This window comes from Amphiprion ocellaris, chromosome 20 (assembly GCF_022539595.1).
Source record: "Amphiprion ocellaris isolate individual 3 ecotype Okinawa chromosome 20, ASM2253959v1, whole genome shotgun sequence".
In the NCBI taxonomy this organism is placed as follows: Eukaryota; Metazoa; Chordata; class Actinopteri; family Pomacentridae; genus Amphiprion; species Amphiprion ocellaris.
The window spans coordinates 31,143,531-31,162,825 of record NC_072785.1 but is presented as its reverse complement, the minus strand read 5'-3'; the positions used below and the strand labels follow the sequence as shown (position 1 = coordinate 31,162,825).

Below are 19,295 nucleotides of genomic sequence, written 5' to 3'. Positions count from 1 at the left end.
GCAATGAAAGCGAGGTTAACCGGCAAACAGGTCATCAGAGGTTAGTTAGTACCTGGACTCGGAGTTGACTGCAACACTGTCGGTTCCAGAGGGCCAAACAAGACTCGTTGTCCTGGTAATGCTGCCTGGACCAGAGACAGAACCTCAGTCGGGATCAGAGCCTTGATGGACGGAGGTTCACCTGGAGGATGGACTGCAGGAAGACTAGTCAATTTATAAACCAACAACTAACCAACTAGTAAACAGTCAGTCTACGGAGCAACCACAACAACTATCAGTCCAGAAAAACCGGACTGATAGTAGTTTAATTAACTGTTTAATTAACGGACCACTAAGTAACTAAATTAGCAGTAAAAAAATAACTTAGTGGGGCAGATCAATAGTTAGTTGGCTAGTTATTAATTCAGTCAGTCAGTCAAACAGTTAGCTAAACATCACTGAGTCTTTCAGATAACTACTTGACTAAGTCTACTAGTAGGTGTTTCATTGTCACAAAGTCAGTCAGTTAGTTAATGAGTCAGTAACTGATTAACTAAGTCTCTAAGCAAGTCACTTATTTATTAATATAGTTAGTCAGTTAATGAGGCAGTTAGGAGAGTAACTGTTTGACTAAGTTTCTAAGTAAGTCACTTATTAACATAGCTAGTTAGTTTGTCCTTCAGTCAGATAACTGAGTAACTGTTAGTCTGAGTCCATTATTTAGTTATTTAAAAAGTCAATCAGCTAACCGAGTAACTGGTTGGTTATGTCTAAAAGTACATCAGTTAATTAGTTAGTCAATAGCTGACTTAGTACCTGACTGACTAACATTTCACTTGGTTCAGCTACTTACTCAGTTGGTTATTTATTTAGTTAGTTAACTAACTAGGAAAGCCGGTTGAGTTGGTCTACTTGTAGATCAGTTAATGAGTAAGCCAGTTTAGTAACTTGGTAACTGTTGGTCTGAGTCTATTAGTGAGTCAGTTATTTAGTTATTAAGTTAGTCAGCCAGTCACCAAACCAAGTAACTGGTTGGTTAAGTCTAACAGTAGATCAGTATATTAGTTAGTCAATAGCTAACTTAGTACCTGACTGACTGACTAAATGTTTAAATTGGGTCTGCGACTTGTTTAGTTGGTTATTTAGTTAGTTAGCTAACTAGGTAACTGGTTGACTTTGTCTACTTGTAGAACAGTTAGTAAGTTAGTCTGCTAACTGAGTAACTGTTAGTCTGAGTCTATTATTTAGTTATTAAGTCAATCAGCCAATCAGCTAACTGAGTAACTGGTTGGTTAAGTCTAACAGTAGATCAGTATATTGGTTGGTCAGCAGCTAACTTAGTAACTGACTAATTAAATGTTTCAGTTGGGTCTGCTACTCACTGGTTGACTTTGTCTACTTTCTAGATCAGTTATTTAATAAGTCAGCCTACTCACTTAGTAACTGGTTGACTACGTCTATCAGTTGGTAACTAACCAGGTAACTATGTGAGTCAACAGGTAGGTCAGGTAGTTAGTCAGGTGGTTGGGTAGTTAAGTCTTACCCTCTTCAGTCGTTGTGTTCTGAGGTGGCTGTGGATGAGTCTTCCTGCGAGACAGGATGTTGGGAATCGTCCTCGGCCGATCTCTCTGCACAGATGCATTGTGGGACGCAGCAGAATGAGCTAGGACGGTGTTTAATACCTGTTGGACCAGAGGCTGGACAGGTGTAGGAGTGGGTGGGGCAGAACCACAAGTGGGAGGAGCTTGTGGAGGCTGCGGGTCAGGTGATGTGGCCGTGATGCCATCTTCAATTGTGTCTCCTGTTGGCTGCTGACTTCCTGATCTCTGCTCGCTCTTACCTGCAGTCACACACAGACATGTTAGAGCTCCGCCCACAGGTGAGTGACACAACCCACAGGGTAGAGCTCCGCCCACAAGTGAGTGACACAACCCACAGGTTAGAGCTCCTCCCACAGATGAGTGGTCACATGACTCTACTGCAAACTTTCTGTTTGTTGTTCTGATTGGTCAGCAGCCTTTTTTACTTGCAACCAACAAGACAGCTGTTCTGAGGCCCTACACCTGAAGAAGAAATGAACCACACCTGCAGGAGCCAAAAACCCTCCTTCATATAATTTCTGACAACTCAATCTGTTTTACAGAAAAGTTAGAAGATGAATCTGCTGCTATTTTACAACACAATATGACGCAGGAAGGTTTACTTTTGAAAACACCCTCACCTGGTTCCTCATCTAGTTTCTCACCTTGATTTTCAGCTGGATTCTAACGCTGATTCTCACATTGATTCTCACCTGGTTCCTACATTGATTCTCACTTGGTTCCTACATTGATTCTCACCTGGTTTCTACACTGATTCTCACCTGGTTTCTAACATTAATTATCACCTGGTTTCTACATCGATTATCACCTGGTTTCTAACATGGATTATAACATTGATTCTCACCTGGTCTCTAACATTAACTCTCACCTGGTTTTCCACCTGGTTTCTAACATTGTTTCTCACCTGGTTTTTCACCTGAACTCTGTGTGTCTCTCTGCTGCTTCAGACTCGTCTTCAGACTCTTCAGCTCCTCTATCGCGCTGTGCAGAGTCTGGAGCTCCTGACGAGCCTGAAGGACCAAAAACATCACAGAAAAAAATCACTAAAACTGAGATTCTGATTGTTCGTCCAGAGTTCTGAGACTCAGATTCTGTCTCATCAGCTTGGACTTGATTAAATTTAGACAAACTGACGTAGTAGAGAGAAACGTTCCTGGATTAATGTGACACTGAAGGAAACTTAAAAACATTCCTGGAGATGTGTTCAGATGTGATTAGGTTTTACAGTGAAATAATGAGCTACGTGTGTTTTTACAGTTTCCTGGTTGTACCTGATGGAGCTGCAGCTTCTTTGGAGAGTTCGTGGTTCCTGGCGTCTCATCCACACTGGAAACATTCAGAAAACAACGTGTCAGTGGATGATTCTGTACTTTAAGTAAGCTAAATTTTACCAAGACAGAATATTTTTAACTTCTATAAACTTTTTATTTTTTTATTTTTAAAGTGATAATATTGTCTACAGACATAAAACATTTTTAAGATTAAATTGAAGACAGAAAAGTTGCAAACAAAATGAAATTGAGATCTGAGGGGACAAAAATAAAAAAAAAATCTGAACTAAAAAAGGAGCTTTAGGATTTTGAAACGTCCCAGAAGGTTTTACTTTTATAAGAAAATCCCTAACATGAGCTGTGAGGTTCAGATTTAAATGTGGAATCAACAGCAGCTCGTATAAACTTCTAATTTCACTTATTAGTAGATTATAAACTGCTGATAATTCTGAGCTTCATTTCTTACTCTGATCTCCTCATCCTCTTCAGCCGAACGTTTTCCTCCACCGTCGCCTTGGAAACGCCCCGATCGCCATCGTCCACCTGACACAAACACAGAGACACCTCAGGTGAGTTCAACTGCCACCACCGTGCTTCACATCATGATGCTGCCACCACCATGCTTCACATCATAATACTGCCACCACCATGTTTCACATCATGATGCTGCCACCACCATGCTTCACATCATGATGCTGCCACCACCGTGCTTCACATCATGATGCTGCCACCACCGTGCTTCACATCATGATGTTGCCACCACTGTGCTTCACATCATGATGCTGCCACCACCGTGCTTCACATCATGATGCTGCCACCACAATGCTTCACATCATGATGCTGCCACCACCATGCTTCACATCATAATACTGCCACCACCGTGCTTCACATCATGATGTTGCCACCACTGTGCTTCACATCATGATGCTGCCACCACCATGCTTCACATCATAATACTGCCACCACCATGCTTCACATCATGATGCTGCCACCACCGTGCTTCACATCAGGATGCTGCCACCACCATGCTTCACATCATGATGCTGCCACCACCGTGCTTCACATCATGATGCTGCCACCTCCATGCCTCACATTTTTCATTTTCTCTATAACCAACTTTGAGCATCAGTATTATGGGATGTATTGTAGTTTGAACAGTAAAGCTGCAGCAATTTAATGTCTATGAGACAGAGTCATAGAAACAATCACAGGTACCCTGGATGTGTTTTTGTTTTCTGAAAATTCACCAGAGAAAATTACAAAAGGTGCATTCTGGGTAAACTTTGAAGGCTCCTATCAGCATGTGTGATAGGTCGGTGGTCACAACAAGTTCTACACAACGAAAGGATCATTTTTACCTACATTTGATACCAGGATCATCTATAGACACTATTCTCTCAGAGGAAAAACTACTTTCTAATAAAGTCATATATTAATTGTAAAAAAAGTGAAAGCCTTCATTTTCCTTTAATAGATTGACCCAGTTCTCACTTTATACAGGGTTTGACGTTAAATCAATACAACATCATTTTTATATTGATTATAGATTTGGTTAATCTATAATCAATATAAAAATGATTAAATCTTGGATTAAAAGCTGGATTTGGTTTAATTTCAGACATTTCTAGTTAAAACTGCCCTTTCTGAATGTGAAATGAAACTATCTGGAACATCATGCACTGAATTAGGAAACAAGTTTTAACATTTTCAGAAATTATTCTTTTCATTTACACACTTTATCCCTGTGATCGCTGAATTATTTCTACATTATCAACCCTGTAATTCTCCACTGACTCTGATTTTCTTACCTCAATCTCCTCGTCAGATGAGATTTCGATGGTGTCGTCGATCAGATCAATGACCTCCCTGGAGTTAGCTTCAGTTTGGTCTGCTGTCAGAAAACATTCAGATTTATTCATCATATTTTTCTATTTTCTCTTTTATTACTCTTGTAGAGTGTTTTGTTTTGGAAATTTTGTACTTCCTGTTTTGATTGGTGTTTATTTTTTTATTTTTCCTGTGTGCCTCGACTGTCTGTTTGCTTACGAACGGCAAATAAAAATCTTGAATCTTGAAATAAAAGCGTATTTTGTCTCATTGTCATGTTTTGATCTGAAACACTGGCTTCTCTCTGCTGGTAAGAGATTGTTGGAGGACGTTTTTTAAATTAAATCAGCTTCTATGTCCTGATTAAACTCCACATTTAATCAGATTAAGTCACAGAGTGTAAATCTGCCCCATCTGATACCAGGATCATCTCCTCGACATGATTCCTTCAGAGCGTTTGGTCTGGACCTGGAGCTCTTATTCCTGTTGACTGCATCTTGTTTTAATTGTGATGTTTGGTGAACAGATTCTGACCTGATGATGGAACGAGTCTCCACAGATATCGGTCCCTCTTCTTCCTCAGCGTCGCCTTCTTCTTCTCCATTTCCATCTCTATCATCTGCAGATCTTGGATAACCTCCACCGCCTGCAAGCAAACACTCCTGTTAGTCTCCAGATGTACAAACAAACAAACAAAGCGTCGGCTGGTTTCTGACCGTGTTCAGGGTGGAGATCTTCGACGTCCTCGAGCCGCTGAGTCCGACCTGCTTCCTCAGAGCGTCGAACAGCAGCCGCATTTTCCCCCGACGAGTCTTCTCCTGGTGTTTACGTGCGAGGCGCTGTCAACAAACAAACAAACGTGACAACAGCAGCTTCACTCACACTGTTTGTATATAATCTAGTCATCCAAAACAAAAACAGGCACACTGTAATACAGGAGGTCCTCATGTCGATTTTTGTCGTAAGTCGGAACTCCGGCAAAAATGTAAGCAAGGTTTACAGAGGTTTTATCGTATTGTGTTTGGGTTGTTTACTTGTTATCATTTTGTTGGGTTCATCAATAGTTTCTAATCCCTCCTGAAGAGGTTTTAATTTATTCTCAAACATAAAGACCAACCTCAAGTTTTAACCCTCGTGTCGTCCTGCGGGTCAAAATTGACCCGTTAAAAGTTGGAAATGTGGAAAAAAAATATATTTTTCGCAGTGAAACTTCTGATGTCCACATTTTTGGGGAAATCAAACATTTTTTGGTGGAAAAAAAAAGTTAAAAATTTTTCTGAAGAACATTCACAAAAAATCATGTGAATGTTCTTTAAGAAAATATTAGAAGTTTTAATGATATATATGTAATCCCTTTAGATATTTTTAGAATTTTTGGAAGATTTTTACTAAGTTTTTGAAAACAATTACAAGAAATTTCTTGCCAAATTTGGGGGATTTTTTTTTTTTTTTTTAAATAAAACTTAATTATAGGAATTTTCTTCCTGAAGGTTTTGCAAATGTTCAGAAATATGGGGAATTTTTTTGATGAATTTTAAAAAATTTTTCAGACAAGGAAACAATATTTTTTGGTGCCCGTAAATGAGGACAACAGGAGGGTTAAAAGGCTGTTCTATAATCCAGTGCCATCCTAATAGGTGGGTTCACTGTGTAAGAAAGTATATTTACTGTAACGTCCTTTAATTCTTAGAACCCTAAACTAACAGTAGATCAGTATATTGGTTGGTCAGCAGCTAACTTAGTAACTGACTAATTAAATGTTTCAGTTGGGTCTGCTACTCACTGGTTGACTTTGTCTACTTTCTAGATCAGTTATTTAATAAGTCAGCCTACTCACTTAGTAACTGGTTGACTACGTCTATCAGTTGGTAACTAACCAGGTAACTATGTGAGTCAACAGGTAGGTCAGGTAGTTAGTCAGGTGGTTGGGTAGTTAAGTCTTACCCTCTTCAGTCGTTGTGTTCTGAGGTGGCTGTGGATGAGTCTTCCTGCGAGACAGGATGTTGGGAATCGTCCTCGGCCGATCTCTCTGCACAGATGCATTGTGGGACGCAGCAGAATGAGCTAGGACGGTGTTTAATACCTGTTGGACCAGAGGCTGGACAGGTGTAGGAGTGGGTGGGGCAGAACCACAAGTGGGAGGAGCTTGTGGAGGCTGCGGGTCAGGTGATGTGGCCGTGATGCCATCTTCAATTGTGTCTCCTGTTGGCTGCTGACTTCCTGATCTCTGCTCGCTCTTACCTGCAGTCACACACAGACATGTTAGAGCTCCGCCCACAGGTGAGTGACACAACCCACAGGGTAGAGCTCCGCCCACAAGTGAGTGACACAACCCACAGGTTAGAGCTCCTCCCACAGATGAGTGGTCACATGACTCTACTGCAAACTTTCTGTTTGTTGTTCTGATTGGTCAGCAGCCTTTTTTACTTGCAACCAACAAGACAGCTGTTCTGAGGCCCTACACCTGAAGAAGAAATGAACCACACCTGCAGGAGCCAAAAACCCTCCTTCATATAATTTCTGACAACTCAATCTGTTTTACAGAAAAGTTAGAAGATGAATCTGCTGCTATTTTACAACACAATATGACGCAGGAAGGTTTACTTTTGAAAACACCCTCACCTGGTTCCTCATCTAGTTTCTCACCTTGATTTTCAGCTGGATTCTAACGCTGATTCTCACATTGATTCTCACCTGGTTCCTACATTGATTCTCACTTGGTTCCTACATTGATTCTCACCTGGTTTCTACACTGATTCTCACCTGGTTTCTACACTGATTCTCACCTGGTTTCTAACATTAATTATCACCTGGTTTCTACATCGATTATCACCTGGTTTCTAACATGGATTATAACATTGATTCTCACCTGGTCTCTAACATTAACTCTCACCTGGTTTTCCACCTGGTTTCTAACATTGTTTCTCACCTGGTTTTTCACCTGAACTCTGTGTGTCTCTCTGCTGCTTCAGACTCGTCTTCAGACTCTTCAGCTCCTCTATCGCGCTGTGCAGAGTCTGGAGCTCCTGACGAGCCTGAAGGACCAAAAACATCACAGAAAAAAATCACTAAAACTGAGATTCTGATTGTTCGTCCAGAGTTCTGAGACTCAGATTCTGTCTCATCAGCTTGGACTTGATTAAATTTAGACAAACTGACGTAGTAGAGAGAAACGTTCCTGGATTAATGTGACACTGAAGGAAACTTAAAAACATTCCTGGAGATGTGTTCAGATGTGATTAGGTTTTACAGTGAAATAATGAGCTACGTGTGTTTTTACAGTTTCCTGGTTGTACCTGATGGAGCTGCAGCTTCTTTGGAGAGTTCGTGGTTCCTGGCGTCTCATCCACACTGGAAACATTCAGAAAACAACGTGTCAGTGGATGATTCTGTACTTTAAGTAAGCTAAATTTTACCAAGACAGAATATTTTTAACTTCTATAAACTTTTTATTTTTTTATTTTTAAAGTGATAATATTGTCTACAGACATAAAACATTTTTAAGATTAAATTGAAGACAGAAAAGTTGCAAACAAAATGAAATTGAGATCTGAGGGGACAAAAATAAAAAAAAAATCTGAACTAAAAAAGGAGCTTTAGGATTTTGAAACGTCCCAGAAGGTTTTACTTTTATAAGAAAATCCCTAACATGAGCTGTGAGGTTCAGATTTAAATGTGGAATCAACAGCAGCTCGTATAAACTTCTAATTTCACTTATTAGTAGATTATAAACTGCTGATAATTCTGAGCTTCATTTCTTACTCTGATCTCCTCATCCTCTTCAGCCGAACGTTTTCCTCCACCGTCGCCTTGGAAACGCCCCGATCGCCATCGTCCACCTGACACAAACACAGAGACACCTCAGGTGAGTTCAACTGCCACCACCGTGCTTCACATCATGATGCTGCCACCACCATGCTTCACATCATAATACTGCCACCACCATGCTTCACATCATGATGCTGCCACCACCATGCTTCACATCATGATGCTGCCACCACCATGCTTCACATCATGATGCTGCCACCACCGTGCTTCACATCATGATGCTGCCACCACCGTGCTTCACATCATGATGTTGCCACCACTGTGCTTCACATCATGATGCTGCCACCACCATGCTTCACATCATGATGCTGCCACCACCGTGCTTCACATCATGATGCTGCCACCTCCATGCTTCACATCATGATGCTGCCACCACAATGCTTCACATCATGATGCTGCCACCACCATGCTTCACATCATAATACTGCCACCACCGTGCTTCACATCATGATGTTGCCACCACTGTGCTTCACATCATGATGCTGCCACCACCATGCTTCACATCATAATACTGCCACCACCATGCTTCACATCATGATGCTGCCACCACCGTGCTTCACATCAGGATGCTGCCACCACCATGCTTCACATCATGATGCTGCCACCACCATGCTTCACATCATAATACTGCCACCACCGTGCTTCACATCATGATGCTGCCACCACCGTGCTTCACATCATGATGCTGCCACCACCGTGCTTCACATCATGATGCTGCCACCACCGTGCTTCACATCATGATGCTGCCACCACCGTGCTTCACATCATGATGCTGCCACCACCGTGCTTCACATCATGATGTTGCCACCACTGTGCTTCACATCATGATGCTGCCACCACCGTGCTTCACATCATGATGCTGCCACCACCATGCTTCACATCATAATACTGCCACCACCATGCTTCACATCATGATGCTGCCACCACCGTGCTTCACATCAGGATGCTGCCACCACCATGCTTCACATCATGATGCTGCCACCACCGTGCTTCACATCATGATGCTGCCACCTCCATGCCTCACATTTTTCATTTTCTCTATAACCAACTTTGAGCATCAGTATTATGGGATGTATTGTAGTTTGAACAGTAAAGCTGCAGCAATTTAATGTCTATGAGACAGAGTCATAGAAACAATCACAGGTACCCTGGATGTGTTTTTGTTTTCTGAAAATTCACCAGAGAAAATTACAAAAGGTGCATTCTGGGTAAACTTTGAAGGCTCCTATCAGCATGTGTGATAGGTCGGTGGTCACAACAAGTTCTACACAACGAAAGGATCATTTTTACCTACATTTGATACCAGGATCATCTATAGACACTATTCTCTCAGAGGAAAAACTACTTTCTAATAAAGTCATATATTAATTGTAAAAAAAGTGAAAGCCTTCATTTTCCTTTAATAGATTGACCCAGTTCTCACTTTATACAGGGTTTGACGTTAAATCAATACAACATCATTTTTATATTGATTATAGATTTGGTTAATCTATAATCAATATAAAAATGATTAAATCTTGGATTAAAAGCTGGATTTGGTTTAATTTCAGACATTTCTAGTTAAAACTGCCCTTTCTGAATGTGAAATGAAACTATCTGGAACATCATGCACTGAATTAGGAAACAAGTTTTAACATTTTCAGAAATTATTCTTTTCATTTACACACTTTATCCCTGTGATCGCTGAATTATTTCTACATTATCAACCCTGTAATTCTCCACTGACTCTGATTTTCTTACCTCAATCTCCTCGTCAGATGAGATTTCGATGGTGTCGTCGATCAGATCAATGACCTCCCTGGAGTTAGCTTCAGTTTGGTCTGCTGTCAGAAAACATTCAGATTTATTCATCATATTTTTCTATTTTCTCTTTTATTACTCTTGTAGAGTGTTTTGTTTTGGAAATTTTGTACTTCCTGTTTTGATTGGTGTTTATTTTTTTATTTTTCCTGTGTGCCTCGACTGTCTGTTTGCTTACGAACGGCAAATAAAAATCTTGAATCTTGAAATAAAAGCGTATTTTGTCTCATTGTCATGTTTTGATCTGAAACACTGGCTTCTCTCTGCTGGTAAGAGATTGTTGGAGGACGTTTTTTAAATTAAATCAGCTTCTATGTCCTGATTAAACTCCACATTTAATCAGATTAAGTCACAGAGTGTAAATCTGCCCCATCTGATACCAGGATCATCTCCTCGACATGATTCCTTCAGAGCGTTTGGTCTGGACCTGGAGCTCTTATTCCTGTTGACTGCATCTTGTTTTAATTGTGATGTTTGGTGAACAGATTCTGACCTGATGATGGAACGAGTCTCCACAGATATCGGTCCCTCTTCTTCCTCAGCGTCGCCTTCTTCTTCTCCATTTCCATCTCTATCATCTGCAGATCTTGGATAACCTCCACCGCCTGCAAGCAAACACTCCTGTTAGTCTCCAGATGTACAAACAAACAAACAAAGCGTCGGCTGGTTTCTGACCGTGTTCAGGGTGGAGATCTTCGACGTCCTCGAGCCGCTGAGTCCGACCTGCTTCCTCAGAGCGTCGAACAGCAGCCGCATTTTCCCCCGACGAGTCTTCTCCTGGTGTTTACGTGCGAGGCGCTGTCAACAAACAAACAAACGTGACAACAGCAGCTTCACTCACACTGTTTGTATATAATCTAGTCATCCAAAACAAAAACAGGCACACTGTAATACAGGAGGTCCTCATGTCGATTTTTGTCGTAAGTCGGAACTCCGGCAAAAATGTAAGCAAGGTTTACAGAGGTTTTATCGTATTGTGTTTGGGTTGTTTACTTGTTATCATTTTGTTGGGTTCATCAATAGTTTCTAATCCCTCCTGAAGAGGTTTTAATTTATTCTCAAACATAAAGACCAACCTCAAGTTTTAACCCTCGTGTCGTCCTGCGGGTCAAAATTGACCCGTTAAAAGTTGGAAATGTGGAAAAAAAATATATTTTTCGCAGTGAAACTTCTGATGTCCACATTTTTGGGGAAATCAAACATTTTTTGGTGGAAAAAAAAAGTTAAAAATTTTTCTGAAGAACATTCACAAAAAATCATGTGAATGTTCTTTAAGAAAATATTAGAAGTTTTAATGATATATATGTAATCCCTTTAGATATTTTTAGAATTTTTGGAAGATTTTTACTAAGTTTTTGAAAACAATTACAAGAAATTTCTTGCCAAATTTGGGGGATTTTTTTTTTTTTTTTAAATAAAACTTAATTATAGGAATTTTCTTCCTGAAGGTTTTGCAAATGTTCAGAAATATGGGGAATTTTTTTGATGAATTTTAAAAAATTTTTCAGACAAGGAAACAATATTTTTTGGTGCCCGTAAATGAGGACAACAGGAGGGTTAAAAGGCTGTTCTATAATCCAGTGCCATCCTAATAGGTGGGTTCACTGTGTAAGAAAGTATATGTCAGCAGGGTTGAAAGTCATGTTCATTTTCAGAAAAATCTTTAAAAATGTCAATTTATCGGCAAGACACTGGAAAACAGAGATAATCCTGGGTCACTCTGTGTCCTTTTAGACAGCGACGTTGCTGCTTCACTGACTCAGAGTTTTAGTTTAATTTGTTATTTAGGACCCAGAACTGATTTCTGACCTGAGAATATTTGTATTTTCACCCTGAAATAATCGTTTTTGCTCAATATCGTGTTCAATATCTCCAGTAATAAAACTCCCATAGCCGTGAAAGTTGGTGAGGACTCAGACAGAATAGCTTCCAGCAGGTCTGAACAACTAAATAGATCCATCAGACGACAGGTTATCTGCTACTTTGGGCAGCTTTCAAGTTATGTTTAGACAAAACCAAAGCTACTGGATGAATCAAATAAGTGCAGCATGGCTCAGAAACAGTAAACAGAGGAGCAAGTTGTTGGAGATACATTCAGCATGGTGAAACAGCTTTCTACTGCATAGACTCAAAATTGAACCAAAAAATCTCTAAAATAAATCAAATTGTCCATAATGACTCAAATATTATCATTTTAAATACATTTTGAGTAATTTTGAACTAGTTTTAGGTAATTTTGGACAGTTTTCAGATTATTTGACTACTTTTGAGATGTTTTGGACATTTTAAGTTACTCTGAATGCGTTTCAAATCATTTAGCACAATTTTTCGGCTGGAAGAACAATAAAACAAGAGCACAGAGTCGGTTATGACTCAAAAATGGTCATTTTGAAATTTTTTTGAGTAATTCTGAGCTAGTTTCAAGTGATTGTGATCATTTTTTTTTCAAAATAATTTCGACATTTTTTGGTACTTTGGACCAATTTGAGTCAATCTAGACAATTGTAGAGTAATTTTGAACAAGTTTAAAGTAATTTTGGTCAGTTTTTGAGTTATTTTGGACAATTCTTGAGTCAGTCCAGACAAATCTTGAGTCATTTTGGACAATTCTTGAGTCAGTCCAGACAAATCTTGAGTCATTTTGGACAATTTCTCCAAAAACAATGAACAGAGTTCAAGTTGTTGGAGATACATTCAGCTTGGTGAAACATCTTTCTACAGATAGTGAGCAGAAACTCAAAATTGTACGAAAAAATCTTTAAAATACATTAAATTGTTCACAACGACTCAAATATTATCATTTTTAAACAAATTTTGAGTCATTTTGAACTAATTTTAGGTCATTTTGGACAGTTTTCAAGTTATTTTGGACTATTTTTGAGTTATTTTTGGACAATCCAGACTACTTCAGACATGTTTCAAATCATTTAGCACAATTTTTCAGCTGAAAAAAAGATAAAACAGGAGCACAGAATCTTTTATTACTCAAAAATGGTCATTCTGAACAATTTTTGAGTCATTCTACGCTGGTTTGAAGTCATTGTTGACCAGTTTTTTAGTAATAATTTGGACATCTTATGTTACTTTGGACCAATTTTGAGACAATTTGGACAATTTTATGTTTCTTCGCAAATGTTTCAGGTTATTTTAGACCGATTTTGAGTCATTTTGGACAAGTTTAAAGTAATTTTGGTCAGTTTTTGAGTTATTTGGAACAATTCTTGAGTCAGTCTAGACAAATTTGGAGTCATTTTGGACAAATTTAGGCTCAGACAACAATCCAACCTACTGGATGAATAAATAAATGTAGCATGGCTCAGAAACAATGAACAGAGGAGCAAGTTGTTGGAGATACATTCAGCATGGTGAAACATCTTTCTACAGATGATGAGCAGAGTAGAGAGGAAAAGTTTGAGGCTGGAAACATGAAAACAGCATGTAGTCACATTTTTCAAGTGTTGGTAACACCTGTGGACACTTGGAAAAAGTTAGACATGCTGATTCCAGTTTTTAATATTTATGCGTTTCTTCTTTATGTTGTATGTCATTCTAACGGCACAGAAGACATTTCTAAGTTTTCTTCTTCTTTATGGTTGTGCTGTTTCTATGCACAGGACTTTTAAATGAGGACCAAAAAAATGCCCAGAAACTCATTTAAGCCGTCAGGTGTTACCGGGTCAGTCTTCGTCGGCTGAATCTCCTCTTCGCTGTCCGAGTCTTGGCAGTCTGATGAGTTTTCCGTCTCGCTGCTTGACATCACTTCCAGTACATCCGGCATCTCCGTGGTAACCAGCCCCGTCTCATCGTCAACGCAGATGATGTCCAGGTCCACCAGGTCGGAGGCAAGCTCTGGTTCAGGTGCAGGGGTGGGGTTGGGTGGAGGTGTGGCCTCTGACGCTGCAGGTGTTGACGGAGCAGGTGGAGGTGGAGCTGAGGGTCTGTGAGTGGTGTCTGAGGAGGTCTGAGGTGGAACGAGTTTCGGTCGGACCACCACCAGTCCAGGAGTGAGCGGCTTCGTAGACACCTTCACCGTCTTCACCCCAGGCTCCGCCCCCAGACCCAAGGAGGGTTTGAGGGAGATCAGGGGGACGGCGGCCGGAAGGGCGCCGGAGGGTTGAGGCTGGAGGAGGGTGAAGGCGCTTGGAGATGTCTCCACCTTGGAGGGTGACTCGGAGGATTTACCGAGGACGATGATGGGTTCCCTGCCGGAGTTGAGGATCTTAAAGGTGCAGGTTCCCTTCTGGGACAGGAAACCAGATCCTGGGGGGAGGGGGGTGGCGAGGGTGTTCACGGAGAAGGAGGAGAGGGAGGAAGAAGAGGACGAGGAGGAGATCACTGTGGTCGAAGGTGGAGTTTGTTGGCCGACTACAGTGATGGCTGGAGTCTGAGGAGATGCAGAAGGGAGAACGGAGGGAAAGGAAGGACCTAGGAGGGAGGCAGAAACGGGGGAGGAGTCAGTATCTGTCCAATGGCATCATTTAACAGCAGAACTAGAGCATGAAGAGGACAATCAGATTTATTTCTCTTCTCAACTTCATGTTCTGTGAATCTTCTATTTTCCGTATTTAAATTAATGTAGGTGTTCCACGGCTCCGTATTAGAGCCTCTGATTTTACTACTGACTGCGTGTTGCCACCTGGTGAAGGGAATTCAGGCAAAATCATTCTCATAAATTGTTAAATTCCCACATGAAGACAATATGGAAGCAGCTGGTAACTTTGCACATCTAAGACCAACATCTAGACCTCTACGACCACCAACATCTAGACCTCTACGACCACCAACATCTAGACCTCTATGACCACCAACATCTAGACCTCTATGACCACCAACATCTAGACCTCTATGGCCACCAACATCTAGATCCCTATGACCACCAACATCTAGACCTCTATGACCACCAACATCTAGACCCCTATGGCCACCAACATCTAGACCCCTATGACCACCAACATCTAGACCTCTATGACCACCAACATCTAGACCTCTATGACCACCAACATCTAGACCTCTATGAACATCATCATCTAGACTCTGAAGAACACCAACATCTAGACTTCTATGAACACCAACATCTAGACCTCTATGACCACCAACATCTAGACCTCAATGACCACCAACATCTAGACCCCTATGAACACCCACATCTAGACCTCTATGACCACCAACATCTACACCTCTATGACCACCAACATCTAGACCTGTATGAACATCATCATCTAGACTCTGAAGAACACCAGCATCTAGACTTCTATGAACACCAACATCTAGACCCCTGTGAACACCAACATCTCAACGCCTATGAAGACCAACATCTATACCTTTATGAACACCAACATCTCAATGCCTATGAACACCAACATCTCAATGCCTATAAACACCAACATCTAGACGTCTATGAACACCAATATCTCAATGCCTATAAACACCAACATCTAGACCTCTATGAACACCAACATCTAGACTCCTATGACCACCAGTTTCTGTTTCCTACCAATGAGTCCACATCAACTTTCAGCCAAAATATTTGACAGACTTCAGTTTTGGGGCCCAAAAAACAAAAAGGTGTGCGAACGTACCAATCTGAACAGGCGGTACTGGTTTAACCTTGTTGAGTGGAACCAGTTGGACTAGTTTGCCGTCCGGTCTGCGGTAATACTGGGCGCCTGACGTTGTCTGGACCGGCTGCAGAATCATCTTCTGCCCGGTGGGGGAGGCGCCTGGGATCTGGGGGGGCAGTTGACCCATCGGAGCTGGGACGTGAATCATCAGGAACTGAGGGCCTTTAGGGGGTCCAGGGGACGGATTTACAGGAAGCACCACCGAGCTGCTGGGCTGATAGGCTGAACACACAAACATTACATTTATTGACAGAAAAATGAATTATTCATACATTTGTTTATAAAAAAAAAAACAAGGTTTATTTACAGAAACATGGCTTATTAGTGCATGCATTTATAGAAACTTAATGTTTATGAATGTTATAGATTTTTAATATGCTTTTTTTATGTATTTGTATAAATGTGGTTTATTCATATGTTTATTTTTAGAAAATTGGTTCATTTCTGGATGTAGTTCCAGAAACATTGTATAATTATACATTTATTTATAGAAACATGATTTAATTACACATTCACTTAAATAAATGTGATGTATTTATATATTTAATTACAGAAAATTTGTTCATTTAGGGATTTACTTCTAGAAAATTTGTTTATTTCTGGATTTTTTTCCAACAGTACAATTATACCTTTCTTGATAGAAACATGATTTAATTACACATTTATTTACATAAATATGATTTATTTATACATTAATTTATAGAAACAAGGTATAATTATAACTATTTACAGAAACATGGTTTAAATACACAATTACTAAAAGAAATATGGTTTATAGTATATATTCAAATGCTTTTCTTAGTTTTGTGTTTTTATGGGTTTTATGGTTTTATAGTAATCAAAAATTTGCATTGTTTTGTTTATTTTTCTGTCTGGAAAGCACTTTGGTCTTCTTCTATGTTGTTGGAAAGTGCTCTACAAATAAATTTTTGATTGATTGATTGATTGATTGATTGATTGATTGATTGATTGATTGATTATAGTATATATGATTTATGTATATATATTTATACATTTACTCTAGAAACATGACGGAATTATGTGTTGAAACATATTTTATTCATAAAATTACTAACAAACAGTTTATAGATTTATTTACATAAAAATTATTTATTTTAGATATATTTAATAGATTTTACAGATTTATGAAAACATTATTTATTATATGGACACAAATAGATTTTATCCATAGATTTAATTATAGAAAAATACTTATAAATGGATTCATATGTAGAAAAATGGTTTATTTTTTTGACTGATTTACAGAAATGTAGTAAATTTATAGGTTCATTTACAGAAACAAATTCTGTTAGAGAAGATACTGTATTTCTAGCTAAAATGACAGAAAATAAAAATAGAAAATAGCATATAATAATAATAATAATAATAATAATGATAGGGATGTCGTATGCTCACCTGTGGAGGAGGCTGGGATGATGAGCGGTGACTTATATGTGGACAGTGTGGAGCTGGAGGAGGTGGAGGAGACAGTGGAGGAGACAGTAGAGGAGTTGGAGGAGGTGGAGGAGACAGTAGAGGAGCTGGAGGAGGTGGAGGAGACAGTAGAGGAGCTGGAGGAGTTGGAGGAGACAGTAGAGGAGCTGGAGGTCGCTGCTGCTGAACTCTGAGGACGTCTACTGGAGGACAAACATGGAGGAGCTGGCTGCTGCCTGCTGGACCCGACCCGACCCGTCAGGTAGGCGGCCAGACGATTGGCCGGGTGCAGCGCTCCCATCTTCCCCAGCTGGATCTTGGCCAGAGGGTAGAGCTTCCCGTTCACCTGCAGGAGAGCAGAGGGCAGAGCTTAACAGGTGAGATAACAGGAAGCACCTGAAACTCTGAGTGTTGAAGGTATGAAAGGAAATGAAGCTGCAGTATTTCTCTGCTTCACTCTTCATCATCAACAGTAGTCTGACGGAAAGCAGTTGAAGTGTCTGAATGGAATGTTTGAGTGAATTCTGTCAGAGTTCTGGATCAGCAGGTGTTGGTTCGGTTGCCATGGGAACCATTAGTCTTTATAAAACTCCAGCCGTTGAATCTAAATTATTCAGTCATCATGAATCTCTAGACAACTAGCCGTCAGCTCCTTATTTGGTGTTCTTACCTGAATCAGGTGGTCTGTTCCTCCCGGCTGCTTCTTATTGGCTGAGAGGAAGCCGGCGGGGGAGATTCCTGTCAGGAAAGGTAGAGCCATGCCAGTCGCCGTCCTCATCTTCATCTCTGAACTCTTCTTCTTCTCATCATCCACCTGCTCAAAGGTCCCGACCTCCTCCTCAACGTCGCCGTCCTCCACCTCCCGCTGCCAGTCCTCCAGAGGCTCTGCCTCCTCCGTCACTTCCTGCTGCCAGTCCTCCAGAGGCTCCGCCTCCTCCGTCACTTCCTGCTGCCAGTCCTCCAGAGGCTCCGTCTCCTCCATCACTTCCTGCTGCCAGTCCTCCAGAGGCTCCGCCTCCTCCATCACTTCCTGCTGCCAGTCCTCCAGAGGCTCCGCCTCCCTGCTAACCTGTCTGAGTTCCTTCAGCTGGAAAATATGAGAGGAGTTCAAAGAAAAAGACTCAGAGGTTTATGAAGGTTTCAGACATGTTTAAACAGATCAACAGATGATTCTAAACTGTGTAAAATTACAGTAATCAGATTATTTCTAAGGTCAACAGTAAAGTATTTACTAGGTCATCTAACAAAAACTAACAGCTCAGGTTTCCTAAAATAAAAATATAGGCCCCACGGTAGGAACTTATTGAAACCAGTCCAACTCCAGCTTCCATTACTGAGATCAAATCGATCATTTATTAAATGTTTCTTACGTCCACGTTCATTTTTGGATGAATGACTGAAACATCCTCTACATTTTTTTACTGTTCTTTGCTGGAGGGATTGTGTTGCTTTACTATTTTACTTAAAATACCCCAAAGGTGTTGGATTCAGGTCCAGACACATAATATCCAGGTCTTAGTTTCACTTTGTTCTTGTGTAGAACCTCTTATGTCTTTGGATGTTCTCTGCTGGATTATTTCCTCTTCTTCATCTGGTCAGTCAGTATTCTGGTTTATCTTCAGATCTTCATGCTGCATCTAGAAACGTCTTCACACCTTCTGACCTCATGCAGCTCCATATCATCACACTCCCACCTCCATTCTTCACTGTCAGGACTCTGCATCCACTGTGGTAGTCCTGGTCAGGTTCTCACCAAACATCTGGACTCCATCTGAACTCACTGATCTTCATCTGACCAAAGAATGTTCTCCAACATCCATCAGGCTTCTTCTCAGGTTCTTCAGCAAACTTTCATCTGAAAGTTTAGTTCTGAGCAGCAACCAGGTTTAGTTCTGGTCCTCCGTCCATAGAGGTTGATGTTCTGAAGGTTCCTT

The 19,295-nt window shown here is 40.5% G+C and overlaps 1 protein-coding gene across 1 annotated transcript in view; it reads right to left on the bottom strand.

The window, feature by feature from the left end:
- mgaa (MAX dimerization protein MGA a) overlaps positions 1 to 19,295 on the bottom strand; it is a 37,510-nt gene that overhangs the window by 4,119 nt on the left and 14,096 nt on the right. The window contains exons 14-32 of the mRNA XM_055005980.1: positions 18,032 to 18,448; positions 17,344 to 17,707; positions 15,886 to 16,149; positions 13,980 to 14,731; positions 10,982 to 11,104; positions 10,800 to 10,911; positions 10,247 to 10,329; positions 8,441 to 8,517; positions 7,975 to 8,029; positions 7,608 to 7,713; positions 6,615 to 6,919; positions 5,395 to 5,517; positions 5,213 to 5,324; positions 4,660 to 4,742; positions 3,318 to 3,394; positions 2,852 to 2,906; positions 2,485 to 2,590; positions 1,523 to 1,819; positions 53 to 193 (exon numbers count right to left, since the gene is read on the bottom strand). Coding sequence (XP_054861955.1) covers positions 53 to 193; positions 1,523 to 1,819; positions 2,485 to 2,590; positions 2,852 to 2,906; positions 3,318 to 3,394; positions 4,660 to 4,742; positions 5,213 to 5,324; positions 5,395 to 5,517; positions 6,615 to 6,919; positions 7,608 to 7,713; positions 7,975 to 8,029; positions 8,441 to 8,517; positions 10,247 to 10,329; positions 10,800 to 10,911; positions 10,982 to 11,104; positions 13,980 to 14,731; positions 15,886 to 16,149; positions 17,344 to 17,707; positions 18,032 to 18,448 — 3,652 coding nt within the window. The remainder of the gene's footprint in view (positions 1 to 52; positions 194 to 1,522; positions 1,820 to 2,484; positions 2,591 to 2,851; positions 2,907 to 3,317; positions 3,395 to 4,659; positions 4,743 to 5,212; positions 5,325 to 5,394; positions 5,518 to 6,614; positions 6,920 to 7,607; positions 7,714 to 7,974; positions 8,030 to 8,440; positions 8,518 to 10,246; positions 10,330 to 10,799; positions 10,912 to 10,981; positions 11,105 to 13,979; positions 14,732 to 15,885; positions 16,150 to 17,343; positions 17,708 to 18,031; positions 18,449 to 19,295) is intronic.